Source organism: Varanus komodoensis, unplaced genomic scaffold (genome assembly GCF_004798865.1).
Source record: "Varanus komodoensis strain SLA01 unplaced genomic scaffold, ASM479886v1 scaffold4, whole genome shotgun sequence".
Classification (NCBI taxonomy): Eukaryota; Metazoa; Chordata; class Lepidosauria; order Squamata; family Varanidae; genus Varanus; species Varanus komodoensis.
Genome location: NW_025335941.1, coordinates 36,114,639 through 36,131,981, shown reverse-complemented (window position 1 = coordinate 36,131,981; position 17,343 = coordinate 36,114,639). Strand labels below are relative to the sequence as shown.

The following is a 17,343-nucleotide window of genomic DNA, read 5'->3' as shown; positions in this document are numbered from 1 at the left end:
TAACAATATTTACTTATTTATCTAGCCAGGGCGACTTCTTTTCTTTTATAACTTCTTTTATATCTTTTATATTTTTTATTTATTTTATATTGTTAATTTTAATTTGATATTGTTATTTTTGTATTTTATTGTATTTTATTGTGTTGTAAGTCGCCCCGAGGCTTCGGCAAGGGGCGGCATAGAAATGTTCTAATAATAACAACAACAACAACAACAACAACTGGCATTATGCTAAAAGTAGCTTATGCTTGCAATATATCAATGGCAAAAGTAAAAGAACACCATTGTATACTGTAAATTGAAAATACCCTGTGCTGTCAAGAGAATCCATGCTTTCAGATTTCACATAAAAACTAAAAACCAGAAGTCATTCCAAGTTTCACAGGAAATCAAGCAACTTCCTATTTGCAAAATGCTGCAATGTAGGCTGAGCTACTTTGATAACTCAAATTGGGTAATGATGTTAGAATAAAATCTCTATTATTCCCTTAAATATTGCCTTAGATTCTCAACTCATGGCTTTGGATAAATGGCAAAGCTTTCATGTTCAGTGAGTGGTAACAACCCTTATCAAAAATAGGTTGAGTACGTATTTTACTTGCAATATGTCCTACAAACAATAATTCTTTCTACTAATATTTTCAGCATTGGAAGTCCTGAATATACATACTTTTGCTTCATTTTTATCTAAAAAGAAAACAGCTGTTTCTACATTAATTCAGAACTGCTAATTGGGTATGTTTCTTTGTGTTTTTTATCCTTCACTGAACTGCCTAATAAGTTTTAATACTTATTCCCACACTGTGTACTATGTAAGTACTGAAATGTGCTTTGAAAAATTAACCCCTGGACTGAATGAATCTATCCTGCCAGGCCTCTCCCAGAGGTTCTATGCAACATGGGTTCCTATCATATGGGACAGAAGACAGCAGCAGTGGAATCACAAAAACACTAACTATTCCCTAGGCCAACCTAAGCAAAGAAAGCAAGACTCCAAAATGAAGCACTGTTAACTAGTTTTTCATAGAGCTACAAGAATGATGCCCACTTGTTTTTGTGAGATAAACAACAGTTTTCAACTCAGAAAGAGTACATAGTTTGATAGGCATGCAGCCAGCACATAAAGAATGTGCCTTGAAGCTATAAAAGTAAAAATACAAACTTTTGTGCTCTTCTGCATTGCAGTGTGTGGATGAGAAGAGGAGAAACCTTAGGTTTCCTGACTCTTATGGTACTGAACCTGTCTGCCTTTAAGGACATGACTGAAACAGGTGCCTGCATTTTAGCATCTACATCCTCCAGGTGGATAAGAAAAAAATCAATTAAAAAACTTTTCTGCTGTGGTACAACCTTATCATATATGTCAGAATGCTTATTTAAAAGCATCCCCAAATCAAAATTGCCTTGTATGTAATCTTATCCCTAGGATGTTAGGTTTCCAAGTGTCCAAGGCTCCAACTGGGGGAATTCTTTCAAAAACCAACATGCATTCTGTTGCAGTGTAGTCTTGTGAGAAAGCTAGTATACTCCATGCCTACCTACATGACTGAATCAGTTCTAATGACTAATTTAAATATTACAACCCTTACAGGAAAATGCTATCTGCTGTGACAGTGTTCCACTAAATGTAAGTAATATTTAAGGCTCTTTATCACATGTGTTGTCTCAATTTTATGAAGAATTTCCACATCATGCCTTTCACTGATGGCACAACCATAACCAAAGAGAAACATGCAGTATTTGGGGATTCCAGAAGTCCAAAGATGAGGATGTGCATAATCTTCAAATCAAGCTGAACACTAAGTAAAAAAATCAGTAATGCTTGTTATGAGTTACTAAAGGACAGTTTGCCCATTATTTCCAACCTAACCCTACAACAGCACTTAACAGCCACACAGAAACCACAGATATGTTTTAGGTATATTCCCTTCTCACTGACAGCAAGCGGAATAAGCCATGTCAACACCTTACGTGAACTGACTGTGCACCTTAGCACAAGTTCCCAAATCCTCAACAACCTGCAAAGATTCCATCATACAACATCTGGGGCCTCCTTGACCAAACAAGTGAACAGACAGGCAGCTCGTGCAAGAGAAAACTTTTAAGGCCTTCCACTCCAAGCTAGGCAAGAACAGAATTGAGGTTTGCAGGATTTACTCTGCATTCTTCTAGAACACTCAGATCCACCAATTAGAGCCAAGTGCAAAAGACAACTGCTTTAGAATTAAAGAACGTGGAGCAGCTTCTGAACATTGATGAGGATGGAAGAGTTGAGTTCCAGAACACAATGGAACTCACAATCCTTTCACATTAAAAATAATAATAATCCTAGAGATTTCAACCCCCTTTTCATTTGACTAGTTATTTTATCTTTAACCATTTGGTACTGAGTCATCTAAGATTCACTAGAGGCCTGATCTTTTGCCTACCCCTGGCTTTAAAGAACCTTCCCACTTTACTGTGAAGAAAATAATAAGTTGGGTAAGACCGGAAAGTGCTGGTACGCAGAACAAATTTGCCTCCCTGACAAATACCGATTATTCTGTTCCTGCCAGTACTAGGTTCCTGCATGGTTCCTCTGTTACAGACCCTAAGAAACGGGTGATTATGACAGGGGTCTTGCAACGAGCCCATGGAGGGTGATGGCTGCGCGCGCCCGCAGGCCTCGGCCTTCCCCCTTGTCTGAGCCGCGCCCCCGCCGGCGCCCCTGCAGGGCCCGGCGAAAGCCGAGTCGCCGCTCTCTCGAGCAACGTGACTCCGAACGGCAGGTTCTAGGCGGTGCCCCGCCCCGCCCGAACGGCGCGCGCCACCAACGGCCAGCCCAGACACATTTCCGCAGCTGGCCGCCCCTTCCTCACGCCCCCAGGCGCTCCCGCTCCTCCTCCCCCGCGCGCACGGCGCGAAAGCACCCCTTCCCTCGCGTGGTGCGCTGACTTCTCCTCCTCCCTCCTCACCATCTCGTCGCCGCCGGAGCCACCAAACTGGCCGGCCCCGGAGCCGTCCGAGGGTCCCGGGCTAGCTCTTCCCTCGGGGGTCTTCCTCTCGCTTGCACCCTTGCCTCCGCCCCGCGTGCCGCGCCTCCGCCGGCCCCACAGGTAAAGGGCGCCGGCTCCGAGCAGCAGCGGCGCTCCCACCGCCAGGGCCAGCTGCCAGCGCGGAATCCCCGAGCCTGTCGCTCCCCCGCGCGCAGCGGCCTCCACGGGCTTCGAGGCGGCCATGATTCTCCCCTCGCCTCACGGCGGCGGCGGCGGCAGAACTAGCCCAGGAGAGCGAGGGGTCAACGGAAGCCAGGGGCATAACGGGAAAAAACGGCCTGGGAAAGCTTCCGCCTGCTACATGCCTTCACGTCCTTTGCTGCGGCGCCGCCAACTGGCGGGGAAAAGTCGGTGCCTAGACTAAGGGTGACGCTCTGCCCCCTGCGGGCAAGGAAAGGAGTTGGCGAACCTTAAATCATCCAAAAATACCTAACATTTAGGGTGCTTCCAAGACGGAGAGCTCCTAATGTTTTCAATGTAAAGGCATTGTGCACCTATTCCAGGTGCTTCAAGATGAGTCTTTTAGCATGTCCACCGTGCTCAGTGACGTTTTTGTCGGGTCGGCCAGGCAATGTCCTCTTATTATTCTTCCATTTTTTGAAGACTACTTACATCTTGTTTTGTATTGCAAAAATAGTTTAAGAACAGAACCACCCCCTACCCCCCACCCCTTTAGCTGCATGGTTTCTTCTGGTCATTAGCATTAGGAGCTGCTCTGTCTGGAAGAAGCTTTCATCTTTTACTCCTTAAATTATTTTTAAAAATAGGCAGAAGCATCAGAAAAAACAAAACAAGAAAACACAGGGAAGTTACACATGGAGGATGACTGGACTTTCTTTAAAATTTTCCTAAATGAGGCATAACAATTACAAGATAAAAGTTCAACTGGAGCACAAGAATCATAGACAAAATACACATAACATGTGCATGAATTTATACATGTAAGCAATAGTGTCCTTGTATATTTCAAAGTGCAGTTGCTCCTCATCATAGTTAAGCCCCTAAAGAGAGTACATAATTTTAGGCCGGCTGTGTTGATCCACATAAGCAAACCAGTTGTAGCAGCTTTCATTTCAACATTAGCAAATCTTTTGTAAAGTTAATGGGTCTTAATTAAGACCAAGCCACCCCAAAATCCTTTGCACTGTGATGGTGAATAACCTATTGACTGGGTTCAGACAACAGGTGTTATGCACCACTGCCTCACCATGGATTAAATAATGTATAGTGGACTGGCATGTTGTGAAAACAGTCATACTGTTACTAGGAAAATCCATTCCCACCCTGCAGCTCTTGTAAGGATTGCAGCTGAGCTAAGAGAAAACTGGAAATGAAAGAGGTGGCTGATGATGCTGTTAACAGAAAAGTATCCCTGTAAGCTCTGACTCTGCTACCTTCTGTCAGTGTAAGTCAAATACATGTATAAATATGCACTTTAAAGAATGTAGTTGAGTGTAATTAAATAACTATTTAGGTGACAGTTGCAGGAATAATGAATATAAGTAGTGGGGAAAATGGTATCACAAGAGACTCTGCCCCAACCTATTTACATTCATTTGAAAAGATCCTATATGCATACAAGTATGTAGGTCATTGTTCATGGAAGCAGGGACTCTGCATTAGAGCTGGAACCTGTTACTAGGTGAGTTGCATGTTTTAGAGGCTTATTCTAAGTGTGTGCCACATGTGCAATTCATTGCACTTCTCAGCATAAAACTCATTTCTGTTTTTTTCTTTCTTTCAATAAATCTGTTCATCACACTTAACATTTGGCTGATGGCGCTAGGTTTCCCGACATGCTCAGTTGAACAAAATTAACTAGATCTGAATCTGACACTATAACCTCACCTGCAAATAAAACATTTCCTGTGTGGCTTCTGTTTGTCTGGCTGCAGCACTTAATGGAGGGAGCAGATTGCATTTTCCACACATTTTCTTGCCTGAAACATGGAGTGGAGGGAGAAGGACAGGATTTGTTACTGGGGAAGATGATGATACATGTTTGTTTGAGTCTCTAATTGAATGGGAGGGAGCAACTGTTGTGGATGATGAAGGTACTGGTGTTTGCCTGGCTGATATTTTCACAGGTGGAAGGTGCACACTGAACATTGATGTTGGCTTTCCTGGTGGTCTTAATGGTGGAAGAGAAAACTCTGCCATTGCACATGAATCTGTGAAGCTTTCCTAAGAATGAAAAGAGAGAATATTTCTCAGTTGTATCTTTAATTAAATGAATCATTAAACAATTGCTTTAAATAACCTTAACCCCTCCCCTGGAGTTCTTTTAAAAACATTATTTACAACTGAAAACTAAATAGGAAATACTGTTAGGATCTTGGATTCCATTCCTCCAAGCAGTGATAACTCTATGGATGCAAGTGTTTATACAGAGGTTTGAATGGGTTTACTAGAGATCTGTTGCATCTGTAGTATTTGTCTTCCCCCTACACCCCAAATATACAGGTTGAGCTTAAGTAGGGATTCATACCACTGATGACCCAATAGATACTGTTTTCTCATCTGTATAGAGGCTTTTGCACTGTAAAGAAGTCTCAGAGCTCTGTTTAACTTTCTGATGATCTTCCAGCTTGATGTTGCCTGAATCTCTTTCTCCTGTAAGTAAATCAAGCTGCTTTTATTTTTTCCCTCACACTTAAACTGGATTCCCATGATGAGTTGTAGGGTCATGCCTTATAGCAGAAGCTGTATGACCTGGGTTACATGACCCATGATGGATGTAATGGTAAGCCAGGGAATGCCCCTTCTTTGTCCCATCATTTCTGGACCACACCTGCTCAAAGACTAGACCCAGCCCCACAGCTAAGGCACCAGATTTGGCAGCACAACTCACCCAAACACCAAACCAGGTTAAAGAAAGTTTATTAAAGCATTATGAAAAAGAGAGGAGACAGGGATACAGAAAGGACAAGGGCAAGCGGATAGCAGCAGAATTATACAATTCTGAAAGATTACACTATCTTTACCCCACACATGCAATTTCCTTCTTGCACCCCCAAAACAAAAATAATAAAGCTAGTCCTAAGCTAATCTTTACCCACTGCTATGGGGATTTCAGCATTTGGTCAGTGGCTCTCAACTAAGTGTCCTTGGGGCCATCTTCAGTGATAACTTAGGAGTGTAGATCACTCCCTGATCCTTGGTAGTTAAAGTTCAGTGAGATTGCTTAAAATGTAGATTAACCCTTCTTGCAATGTGTTAGCTCCAGTTAAAAGTGAGCCACGTGGCAAAAATGTAAAAAACTGCCTTACCTCTCTTGCCAGGCAGCTCTGGGAAGGACCAATGACAGCAAACCCAAAGTGCCCAAGCAGCAATTGGGGCACCAAGGGGTGGAGATCCTTGATGCTCCTCTGAAATTCCCTGATGAGCCTTGCTGCCCTCTACCATACACCATACTCACCAGTCGGCTTAAAATATCACAGGTCTGCTGTTCTTCTCCCTGCCACCAGAGCAGACTCCCTATGGTGGACAGGGTCAAACTTTAATGCTCCCATAGGATCTCCTGGGATAAATGCAAGGGGAGTGGGGAGGAAGTAGGCAAGGACTCATGATGTCCCTGATCATCTGTTGCACACAGCATGGACCCTTGGGCCAACAGTGTGCAACACATTGTCCATGCTGCAGTCTGGGTTATCATATTATACAAACCCATCCTTACTCTGAATTAGAACATTCTCCAAAAGGGACTGTGAGAACAGGTAAGCTCCTTTCCAGAAGTGTACTGCCCTTTTTATTGGTCATACAAAGGAATGAGATTCAAAGGGGCACACTGATAGTAAATTCTGATTTGCTTCCTTGATCATATACAATTTATCCTCATGTTTGTGTATCTGATCACAATTAAAATTTACATGTTAGCAGTTATATGAATATGTTTCCAAAAATGTGTCCCTCAGTTTTTGCTAGCAAACACAACATCTTGAGATATTTTTTTTTTCAGCTACTAAATGATTTTCAAAAATATTTTGAGGTAAATAGATGAGCTGTGCTTTGAGAAACCACCCCAACAACTAGAACTTAATTGCTATTTAGCACCCATGTAGAAATATACTAATGTTTACATATACTCAACATGTGTGACTGAAGCATCTTTAACTGAGGAGGTGCTATGGTGTTCAAGTCCTGCTTGTGAGCTTCCCACAGGTATCTGGTTGGCCAGTGTGGGAATGGAATGCTGCAGTAAATAGGCCTTTGGTGTGTTCCATCATGGCTCTTACGTTCATGTGACTGCCATTTGCAAAGATGGAGTGATGTGCATTGGGGCATCTGAATTATAACATGGACCACTCATACATACAATAGCAAGTTGGCACTGGTGTCATGGTGTTTCCTATAAGTCTAAGATGAAGTTTCTAGGCAATGTTAACCAACTGTAATGCTAGATTTTTTTCTCAAGAGAGCTTTTTCATTCATATGGAATGTGTTGTTTAAATATTGGAAGACAGAAAAAGTTATTTATTTCCTAAAGTCTGTTCAGATCTATATTGTGCCAGTTCCCAAACATGTTCAATACATTAATTCTGTTTCTCTTAATTGCTAGCCAGATCCAAATCATAGCTTTAGCCTTCCAGGCATGTTACTGTGGTCAGCTCTCGATTGGTATTGACAGTTGTGCACTCAGCAGCAAGCATGTGAAGTAGGTACCCAGTACCCTTACCACCCTGCAGGGTGTGTGACATTGGGAGTTTCGGTAATGGAAAGGTTAGAAGCAAGTAACCATTTTTAAAATAGATTAGCAGGGCTTGGTTTGTACATATATAGACAAGACCAAGGGCAGCACTGCACTAATATATTTCTTGGGTTGCTTTTAGATGGTTGCAGTGTTTTCTAATTAGAAGGGACAGTTTTTAAATTACACCACTATTTTTTGTCATTTTGTGGCTCTCTAAATCAGCAGTGCTGTTTCACATACATATTTCCCGTCTGTACATGGACTATGAAGAGGATGATGATATTTCCTTTGCAAAATGGATGAGCAGTTTCTGGGGACACAGTGTGACTGATGAAAAGGAAAAAGAAAGAAGGGCACATAGAAAACAGCAGGCAAGATCCTTGGGTGAAAGAAGAGCCTCCCTTCCGGTAAGACCCCGAGAAGAGAAAGTGTACACAAGTTAATTAAATGGATCATCCTCCAGGGGGATATGCATCATGCCTGTGATGAGTGAATATTTGGTTTTGGGAGCAGGGGGGTGTTTTTGTATTATTTACATAGAAAAATGTAAAAAACCAAGTACCACCATTCATGTCAATACAGTAACAACAATGAATCCAAAATGTAGGCAAAGATAACATACAGCTTAAACTTGAGGATTGCTCACTATTGAATGAAGAACATGGCTTTATCTCATAAAATCTTGAGCTATATTTGTGCAAAAAATATGAATAGACATACTTTAACTGCATACATTAATCTTTGTTATAATGAGGGAAGGATTAAGACAAAATTAACTGTGAAATGGAAGACTATCTTAAGTTCTAGTGGGCTCTTAACTACTGCATTTTATAGTTGTTTAACTGGTAGTGATTACATAGTTGGGGTGAGGCACTATAAGGGAAGGGACTAAAAATTTGGAAATCCTCCATGCCCTGCAAATTTCATGGCTCAGGGACTAGAGTGTGATGCACATCCCCCAAATCTGTGTTCCCCACCCCTCATTCCAGAATGCTTAGTAAAGAGCTCTGCCACTCCTGTACCGGAAAAAGCTCTTACTGGAGTGATGAAGCACAATTAAACTGCAAGAAGTATGTTACTTTGCTCCACTATTAATACAGCCCCTCCACCTCCAACAAATGTAGCTTCAGTAGGATCTGAGCAATTCTGGGATGGGAGATTGTGCTGTTAGAATGCATCCCTTGATCATAACACCCTGCTACATTTTTTATTACTTAAAAGCAAACCTTTTATCCTCTTGTTTCCCCCGACTCCAACAGCCTTCAACATTACACAGCTCATAGAGAGTAATAAATATACAGAGTTCCAATTTATTTATTTAATTTACAAATTCCTTTTCTCTGCACAACTGGAAAATTCCTTGAGTGTGCAAAAAATGTAGGCAACTTGGTCCAATTTCTCTGTCCTGTTGTTAAATATGGAACAACCAAGTTCATTTTGCAAGTGGATGCTTCCATAAACTGTTGCAGAGTTTTGTCACCTTTGGCAGGATATGTGACTTTTATGATTCCAGCCATGCCCTCCTCCAGGTTAGTCCATTCTATTTACCCCTTTCCTTATTTTCCAGTTTTATTTTCCAACTGGCACAACACTTGGTGACTATTGAGCATGTCCAGTTCTCATTAAGATAGGGGAGCTGTCTTCCCCCACCCCACCCCCCATTTAGGCTTTTAAAAAGATATTTTGTACTTCTGCAACCTTTGGTTTTCCCTTGATCATGCTACTACCTCCTTCTTGTTTTAGCTTCAGTCCTTCCAGCACTCACTATCTATGTTTGCGAGTCAAGAGAGTGAGGATAAGCTCAGTATTACTGGTGAAAGGGTTGGTATTAGCCAGGTTAAAAAAATGACTGATTATATTTGAAAATAGGCAATAAACTACCCTTGATGTAATAAACATTTTGTGAACCTGTCAAACCAAATTTCATGGAACACTTGTATTTGTCTAACTACTTTATTAAAGGATGATTCACAAATACCTTTTAGTGTGGTGATATATTAATTACTAGAAGAAGCAAAGCAATTAGTTTTAAATCCATTCCACCATGTGGCTACTAGTTCGCAGCTCACCATACTGCCAGCTAGCCACCTCAATCTTCTGATGGGGTGCAGTATGTCAGAAAAATTCCACACAAAGCCAGTATTGCACTGGAATAGACATTACTTTTTTATCTGGGGTGTGCAGGACAGGAAATAACTTTCCATTCACCAAAGTAAAGGTGTCTAGGCTCTTCAAAACTCTGTTACTGTTGTAAATGCCAGATATGTCATGATAATTGTGCCAGAGGAAGGCAGAAGTGACAAACAATTGTTTTAATAAAAAAACAACAACACTGTGCATTGTAAGTGACAGTGTGTTTTGTTTTTATTTTTTTGGTATTGTTAAACTGTCCCGAGACTTTGGTAATGGGACGGTCTACAAAAGTTTTAAAAGAATAAAACAAATACATGGCATATTAAACTGTATTGTAGTCTTTTTAAGACTCTAGCATGTTAAGCTTATATTATATAAAGGATTAATTGCCTTTACATCAAAATTACCCAAGTTCAAAGCTGCACAAGAAGTCACACAAATGTTTAAAGTGTATCATTACAGTGCAGTCCTACACATGTCTGCTCATAAGTTAGTTCTACTGAGTTCAGTGGAATTTAATTTAAGGTAAGCATATACAAGACTGCAAGCTTAAAGGATAAAGTGATTCTAATACATCTTGCATTTAAAAATACATACTCACTGCTTTTGCAGAGATACAAATGTTTATGTAACCTTTCATTAATTCAGGAGAAAGCAGCATTTTTTAGTTCTTGTTAAATCCTTAATTGAAGTTTTGTTTTATTTTCATGTTGCTTTTCAAGAATGACTTTATGAATTGCTCTGATGAATCAGATAGTGGTTACATCTGCACTGGAATCATTTAGCACTGCTGAGATACCACTTTTTCCTCAGTCTACTATAAGCAGTATTAAAATGGAGGTTCCACATAATACTCTTCAACTTTAATTAACAGCTCCCTGCTTTCCCATTCCAACACTTTCATTGCTTCCTATTGAGCATGGTGATGAACTACCTTACTGTCCCTTACATCAATTAGTGATGAATTACCTTACTGTCCCTTACATACCCCTTAATTGCTTCCTGGTGTACATTCCTGTTTTATGATGGTAGGAAGCTTAATTATTATATAATTTTCATGGTGAAACAGCTAGGTTAAATAACACTTGAAACTATCATTTTAACATAGTGAAAAACTGTTACTTCATCATAATGAATTATGAAGTAGAACAATGAAGGGAAAGCAGTAATGTGAGAGCCAGTGTGGGATGTTGGACTGGGGATCTGGGGTCTAGTCCCTACTCTGTCATGGAGCTCACTAGGGGAATTTGGGCCAGTCACTGCCTCTCAGCCTAGCCTACCTCACAATATCTTCTTATTGTGAGGATTAAAATGGAGCAAAGGAGAATTATGTAAGATTCCTTGGGTTCCTCACAAAAGGGAAAAAAGGCAGAATACAAATGCAATGTAATAATAACAACAAACTCTGGCCCAATACCATGCTGCACAGGAAACAATAAAAGCAAAACCTGGTAGCAGGAACTTTTAATTAAAGGCATAGGGATCCTAAAATATCTCAGCTGCACTTTTCCTGTCTACACTGGATATATTACACTGTAATTGAATGTTTAAAGATGTGTTCATTATACAAATGTTATACTCTACACCCATTCCAGTATGGAGATTTGGGAAGGTAAACAATAAAATATAAAACAAATAAAAATATAAAACAATGTGTGAAAAACCAAGATCAGTACAAACCATATTACTAAAATTGCAAATAGGTCAATCAGGAAAGCTTTCTGGAATATAAATATTTTCAGAAGGTGAAAAAACAATACAACATTGATTTCCAGAGGCAGGGAGTTTCAGAAAAATAGAGCTGCTACATTCTTTTCTGAGGCGATGCCAGTTGGCCCGTATGTCCATGTGAAACCACCAGCAACATGCCATCTGGTAACCTCAGGTCCATGTGGAACCTGACTGGGCATGTTGATAAGGAAGAAGGTTCTCTCTCTGTTTTTAGGCCAGTATACACTACCTTAAAAAAGCTTACATCACAAATTCACTATTGGAGATAGAGAGTAACACAGGAAAGAATAGAATTGAACTGTTTGGCATCATGATGATCTGAACTGTCCATACAGGGAGTAAAGAAAGGATAGGAATTCCAGAGCAAAGTGCAAATACAAAAAGCAGCCAAAGAGGTACTGCTGAGAGCTTACAAGCAGCATATGAACACCTTTATCACTAGTATTGCCCATAGCAATAGATAGATGCACTCTCCATGGTGTGTCTAAGCCCTTTAAAACTGTGTTATGACATCCAGTGGCAGAAAATTGTTGTACTAAAAGACTTTCTCACTGGAAATGTCCTGGCAGAACACTTCAACTGGCATCATCGTTTTCTTTTGGTTAAGCTTTTTTGAATGTCCCATGCTTTTCAACCTTTACTATTTTAGTCCCTGCTATATCTTGGCTTTTAACCTCTGTTTATTTCTTTTCTAGTTTGGTCCTATTTTTCCTGTATTTGTCAGCTAGCTTTTATATTGCATTTTTATTAGGTTGCTTTGTTTGTACTTTCATACTGTTTACTAAGTTGTTTTTATGGGCCGTCAAATTGCCTCCAACTTATGACAACCCAATGAATTAATAGCTTCCAAAATTTCTTGTCTAGATATGGAGTGGTATTGATACTATGAATTTAAATAAATTAAACAAGATGTGATATTCCATGGCTGCTTACCTACCACTCCACAGCCCAGTAGTTCCAAATATATTTAAGTTATATTGAGGTTACAGATAGACAGATTATCTGTCTAAAATAAAAAACAAACATTTAAAGTGCTAACAAGTCTAGAGATTCTTAGAGAGCAATCTCAAAAGTTACATATTTTATTCAGACAGGCCTCTGGCATGAAAACTGATTACATAAAGGATGTTTTTAATTGGTAGGTATTGCTTACTATTTTTATTGCTTTAATTTGCAATTAAATTTATTTTATGCTATATTCTAATCAATATTTTGTTGTAATTCCATTTTTATTAGTTGTCTTAACCAGCATTTTTGATACCAAGGCAGGATATTAAATAAATAAATGAACTTATGATAAGCTAGGATCACGCATGATGTTCAAAAGAACTTGAGGAGAGGTCTGAGGGGGAAATTAAATCTTTTGATCAGGTATGACCATTGAGGCTTGACCTCTCCTACACATTTGAAAGAAGGCATATAGAACACCTACAGAAAAAAGGATGGGCCAGTGGCACCTTCAAACCACCCAGAAAGCTGGAAGTAAAAGTTGAGAACTGGGAGAGATTTCCAAACTATACTTGGTAGACAGAACCATTGCGAAGGAGGGGGAATTGCTCTCTGTGTATATGATTAATGCTTGAAACCTAACAGGTAGATTCCTAGGGAATTAAGAAGCTACATTCAACTTTTAAAGGGACAGGGATTCCATTGGCCTTTCTCCATACTTTTTAATAGACAAGAGATATAAAGCTATTTAAAGCAAGCAACTAGTTAAAACAACAATAACATTGTTAATGAGAAAGCAATGAATTTAGTATTTTAAAGAACTTAGGGTGGCCATGTGTCCTACCTTACAGTGGACAGTCTATTTGAAGGCATCATCTGAAGAGCTGGCCAGTCCAAGTCTGGTTTAAAGATGATGAACCATAAAAAGGGAGAGAAGGGGCCTTGAAGCCCATCAAGGGTTAGCACCTGGACAGCAAACTGAACAGCATAATGTCCCTTGGTCACAATCTTCCATACTATGGTGAGATATATTCTATTTAAATTATAGTAATAATTTCTAAATTAGCATTTCTTCATATATTAGCACATACAAATATACATACACAAATATTATGTAAATCTCTTCATCTGTTTTGGTGATACTTTTCCTAAACTGCCATTTAAAGGGAATCTGATTACTTTGCAATTTTTCCTATCAACATATTATAGGAAATTAAATATTAGAAAATTACTGGAATATTTTGAAAATGACAATAACTGCCTTTAAAACAGTATCCCAGTTGATACAGACCTTTAAGAAAGTAGTGAACTATAAATACACAATCAAAGCAAAACTGCAGGAATGAAAATATATTTACTTTGTATTTGGGAAATGCTGTTATTTACATTTTCTATCACTATGTTTCTGTGCTAAGTTGCACTTATCTATACCACTTAAGCAGATACGTTTAAAGGCAGCAATAGCATAAATAGCATTTCACTGTCATAATATGCAGGGATGACACCTGAAGAATAGAGAATAAATAATGTTTCACATAATATTTCTAGTATTTTATATTTTAACTGATGTTTTGTAAGCCGCCCCGAGACTTCGGCGAATGGAGCGGCATAGAAATTTTTTAATAAATACATAAATAAAATAATCCTGTTATATGACCTTTCCATAGCAAATGTAAGCTAATGTACTATGAGGCTCATAGCCTACTTATCTTGGTTGCAGCACCTTCAAAATTTGTACTTGATAAATTTGACATTAAGTATATGTTTGAGAAGTTCTTGCAGCTGATTATGCACCCAGCTGCAGCATATGCTCATACACGTGAAAGGCTAACCTAACATGTTAAGTCAACAGTAAGAACATTATTAATTTCTAAACATTCCTGAATTGTCCCTGTGTTTTGTTTTGATCAGTAAACTTATAAATGTAGCAGTAATTTGTGCAATGCATTCCTATGCTCATGTACTCAAAAGTTCCAAAGTATGCTGCTAAATATGCATGCCTTAATCTTTTTAATAAAATGTGTGTGTGGGAGGGGGCAGTGTTTTGTTGTGTTGCGTTGCATTTTAGAACAGAGCAAAGAAAGAATTTCTGGCCCTCCAGGTATTTCTTACTATAGTTCCTATCATGCCTAACCATTGTTCATGCTCACTGAAGCTGATGAGATTTGGAATTTAACATCTGGAGAACCATAGATTCCCCATTCCTGTTTTAGGGAAGAATCATTGTTTGAGCTGTCATATAGAAATCATACTCTTTTCTAACTTTATATTGCATATGTGGGGAGAAAGGGAAAGGAAAAGTAAAGACGTGAAAGGAATAAAACAGTAAAAAGGCCATCTAGAAGAGGAATGGTTTCACTGCAGCTAACTATTGGTTCCAAATACTAATAACAATATCAGGATAAGAGCATTCATACATTTAGCCTCAGAAATATCGCATCCTGTCATTGATATTGAGTCAGCACTGTGAACTTTCTGTGTGGCAATGGTGTGGGACGTTTCATTACCATAATCATCATTAGATGTAATACGTCATTTTACAAGAGGGGAGAAGGACTTAAAAGGTTTTTGTGAAATATTTTCACAACACTTCTGTTAAAAAGTCCTTTATTTTGTTACAGATTTCTGTGTAAAGGCTATTTATATTTTTCTAGAATAACGATAATTATTTTTTACAGGCCAAGCTTTCTTCCATCCATATGACACGGCTTCCTGGTTCTACCAAGTTTCCATCACCAGGACATCTGAAGGGGTGCAAAGAATTGAGAAAAGACCAAGATACAAAATGCCATTGTCATATGAAGGCATGCAAAAAATCATCAAATGGTACTTCTTCCCAGGGGACAAGTGGCCCAAACAGTAGATCAAACTCAATCCAGGAGTTTTCAGAATCCTTTGAGAGGCAACTGCATTTCAAAAACAAGCGCTCAGTTTCATTGGTAGGTAGCAACTGTATACAAATGGTATAAAAACTTTGAAGAAATTAATGTTGAAGGTATGTTTTGTATATGTTAATCTAACTTAATTTCATTTTAATTTACAGTCATTTAAAATGTTCTGACTGTCAAAGTACTGAAGTGAATTGAGCGTGAAAAATGGTCAGCCCAACTACTGCTTTATAACATGCAATTATATATCACTCATATTTAGATGTTATTATAAAATAATGATTTAGCCCAACAGGATAGTCCTTCTTGGAATCAAATCTCATTGAATTTAATTGGTATTACTTCCACTTATGTGATTTAAGTCTAAATGTACCCTGGTGGCTAGATTTAGATGGCTTTTCCAGACACTTACCTTAGGCATTCCATACCTATTTTATAATGCAATCATTCTGGTTAAAGGGTTAGATTTTGCTGTTTAAACTTAACTTGCCACTATCTTATAATATACTTTAGTGATATTAAAAGTATTGTTCTAGTTGTTCGCCACCCCCCTCCCACCTTCCCACTCAGTCATGCTGCACTGATTCAGGGGATATGATATAAGGCTAATTTCCCCCCTCTTCTTACCAAAATCTGAGCATTGTCTCGGGAAAAGGAATTTTGCCAGTTTTAAAAGTGGCTTTTGATAGGGCAATGGTAGTTATGGCTGTATATGTTCCAGTCCCACTCCCCCCAAAATGCCCCCTCAAACTCCCCTTTTACGGGACCAGAGTTTCTCAACAAATAGTTATCAAAACTCCATCAAAAAAAAAAAAAAAGAGGGGGGTTACACTTAGGCACTTCTCTGAGTCTTAAGCACAGTGTGCACCATTGTGAGGACTTTAAGTAGGAAAAAAACAATTGAGCATCTAGCCCAGAGGAGATATAACTCCAAGCCCAAGACCTTTTTGGTGAGCAAAAATCACTCATGCCTTTGCTTTATTTTGAAAGCTTTTTGACAGCTGTAAAGAGAAACTGGTAGGGAGACCTCTGGAGCCCCTGTGGGACAATTTCCAGGGTTTGAGCCTGCTCCACTTTGCCAGCAGTTTTCCTCCAGGATAATTTCCCAGGCAAGGTTTCAAATTCCCATATTCATACAACTCAAACCTGCACAATTGCACAAGTGTGACAACTGCAACACCAATAGAGAATCAGCCACTGACAGTAAAACATCTACGGCGGAGGTAGACAATTTGTATGTTTATTTTCTTTCTTGAGATAAAGTATGGCATTGTTATTATAGATGATGGTGGAATTTCATTTTAATATTCAGGATGTTTTGTTTTCAGGAACCTGAAGGCATGAAAGAGAGGCGAGAAAGAGAAAAACTGCATATTCCCAAGAGTAGATCTCATAAAAAAACAGGGGAAAAGAAGGAACCAAAGACAGAGCAAGAGGAAGAAGAATACCATGTGGAGCTTCCAGTTGGAAAGAGCAGTTAATCTTTTCCATGACATGCAGGCACAAAGAGGAAATGTGTTTGTACAAACTATTATAGATTGGCTTTTCTATTCAACGGTGAAGTATAAATATATTCTGACACGTAGGGTGCAATTCTATAGCCTCTCAACATCTATAGCAGGATTATTTGGAGTTCCAGCTCCAAGGACCTGTGACCTTGGTGCTAGGACTCTGAATGTTGTGCCCCAACTCTGCCCCCCAACCAGCAAAGAAAGAACCACACTGGTCACCTCTCCAAGATCACAAATTGGCCTCAGAGAGAAGGAAAGGGGACAAGCAGTGGGGACAGGGGTAGATACTGGGGCCAAAAGCTTATGCCATATCCAGATGGCGATCCAGCCACCTTCCCTACCACTCCACACCACATCACCACAGCTGAAACAGCCACCTGAATGAATGTACGGCTTGAATCATGGAT

The 17,343-nt window shown here is 39.4% G+C and overlaps 2 protein-coding genes across 4 annotated transcripts in view; one reads left to right on the top strand and one right to left on the bottom strand.

Annotated features, from left to right (window-relative positions):
* The window catches only part of TOMM70 (translocase of outer mitochondrial membrane 70), a 23,663-nt gene extending 20,363 nt beyond the window's left edge, over positions 1–3,300 (bottom strand). For 2 of the 3 annotated variants that reach the window (XM_044442734.1, XM_044442736.1), the window contains exon 1: positions 2,955–3,300. In XM_044442734.1, coding sequence (XP_044298669.1) covers positions 2,955–3,218 — 264 coding nt within the window. In that variant the 5' untranslated portion in view covers positions 3,219–3,300. The remainder of the gene's footprint in view (positions 1–2,954) is intronic. The other variant, XM_044442733.1, reaches the window with a different exon arrangement.
* Positions 3,301–7,947: 4,647 nt separating this feature from the next.
* LNP1 (leukemia NUP98 fusion partner 1) lies at positions 7,948–16,906 on the top strand. Its single transcript, XM_044441779.1, has 3 exons — positions 7,948–8,132; positions 15,216–15,476; positions 16,754–16,906. The coding sequence occupies exons 1-3, from the start codon at positions 7,983–7,985 to the stop codon at positions 16,904–16,906; spliced, it is 564 nt and encodes a 187-aa protein (XP_044297714.1). The 5' UTR covers positions 7,948–7,982.
* The last annotated feature ends 437 nt before the right edge of the window (positions 16,907–17,343 follow it).